The sequence below is a fragment of the Pundamilia nyererei genome, unplaced genomic scaffold, assembly GCF_000239375.1.
Source record: "Pundamilia nyererei isolate P.nyererei 1_Seehausen unplaced genomic scaffold, PunNye1.0 scaffold00803, whole genome shotgun sequence".
NCBI classification, from domain to species: Eukaryota; Metazoa; Chordata; class Actinopteri; order Cichliformes; family Cichlidae; genus Pundamilia; species Pundamilia nyererei.
The window spans coordinates 11,998-13,848 of record NW_005188204.1 but is presented as its reverse complement, the minus strand read 5'-3'; the positions used below and the strand labels follow the sequence as shown (position 1 = coordinate 13,848).

Here is a 1,851-nt window from a genome sequence, read left to right as displayed (position 1 = left end):
CAAAAATAACAGCATATACTGAGGCATCCAACAGAATGAATGCTGCATAGAAAGCACATGCATAGAAAAATGCTTGGGTAGAGTAGAAGCAGTCCGTTTACCGCAGCATATGTAACATGAGCCAGGCCTGCAGCACTCATCATTCTGTATTTAGTGAACGCTGTAATAAAACTCCAACATGGATACATGTAGTGAGCATTTAGTCACAGATGGGCGGCACGTAGAATGGCCAACAAAGAACCTGGCATCACATTCACGGTGAATGATGAAATGAATATAAAATGTAATGAATGTTTTTGAAAAACAGAGATGTGACTGAATGGGCTCAGGAAACGGCAACTGTAAAATGTTTGGTCTCCATCACAACCTTTAAGAGCTGCAGTCTTTCTGTTGGCATGTTGTTTTAAAGAGGCAGCTGGTCTCTGTCATGTTTCTCTCCTCAGATTATTGTTGATGACGATGACAGTAAGGTGTGGTCACTGTACGACGCTGGGCCAAAGAGTGTCCGCTGTCCCATCATCTTCCTCCCTCCAGTCAGCGGCACAGCGGAGGTGTTCTTCCAGCAGGTGCTGGCTCTGACGGGCTGGGGCTACAGAGTCATCTCGGTGAGCGATCCCAGTGGACTATTGTGTGCAGTAACTCTGCACAGGATAGTCTGCCTCAAATTTCTTTGGCAATTCTTTGAATAACATATTAAGTCCAGTTGCTACTGGAAGATGAGATGCTCTGCCACAGTAGTACAAAGCCTCAGTCGGGATTAGGAGTGGGTTTCGATAATTGATTTTCCGATTAAAATCAATTTAACCTTGGATAAAGCAATATCGATTCATTCAATCCTGAATCGATTTTTAAATATAAATGTATTTTGCCAGAAACACCAGAATCTCAGGTTAAACTACGGGTGGGTGGCAGAAACTGTATAAATCTGGCCCACGGATTTTGACGATACCGCTCTACCGCGATAGCGCATGTTGATGGTGTCATTAAGCTGCGCCTGTTTTGGACGAAAGCATGGGAGCGGCTGCAAGCAGTATCATCTGCAAATGATGGCGGGCGACAGTCACAGCAAAGAGATGAAGCACTTTTGAAATATGGGGAAAGCCAAAAACTGCGCTTCCTCCAGTTCCGTACCATCGATTCATTAATGCTGAATTCTCCTCTCTATTCCCATGTTGTTGCAGTATATTAATAACTAACCTCGTATTGTGGATGGATCATCTCAGTTGTTCTCCTGGTCCGTTTACAGCATCCTGCTATGCGACTGCATTTGTCCCTGACCATCAGACCCCCATGTTAAATTTTATCGAGTGGAGAAAAAACGTTAGCGTTCATCCTCCAGCTTCACTGTTTATATTATGCTAACATAGCTGTGTAGCTAGCGATCACGTAGCACATCATTATATACCAGCTAGCTCAACTTCAGTAACCCTGCAAACGTCACTGCTGTTTAGTTTCCTGTCTTCATTTATGTTGGAAGTGATAGCAGAGCTGTACGTTTGAATGCTTCAGAAATCTCTCAGTCAGAACATGCTATATCATGTTTAGGTGGAAGCTAGCGGGTACCGCATAAAATCGGTTCGAGGCCAGTGAGCACAACCACAATTCATACATCAGGCGCACTGTCGATCTTTGAGAAAATTAAAGGCTTTTGCCCCTTGTAGTGTGGAAAACACGTTATACAGAAGAACAGAATATATCACGATATAAGTCGTTACCGCACATGCTTCAAATTAGGGCTGAACGATATATCGCATTTGCGATAATATCGCGACATGATCAAGTGCAATTTTCTAACCGCAAAGGCTGCGATTATACTCTGGACATGTCCAAATTCATGGGCTGCATCCTCCT

At 43.7% G+C, this 1,851-nt stretch overlaps 1 protein-coding gene across 1 annotated transcript in view; it reads left to right on the top strand.

Moving 5' to 3' along the window:
- Positions 1–1,851, top strand: part of spg21 (SPG21 abhydrolase domain containing, maspardin) — a 10,841-nt gene that overhangs the window by 2,914 nt on the left and 6,076 nt on the right. Inside the window, exon 3 of the mRNA XM_005754988.2 lies at positions 444–605. Within this exon, the coding sequence (XP_005755045.1) occupies positions 444–605 (162 nt within the window). The remainder of the gene's footprint in view (positions 1–443; positions 606–1,851) is intronic.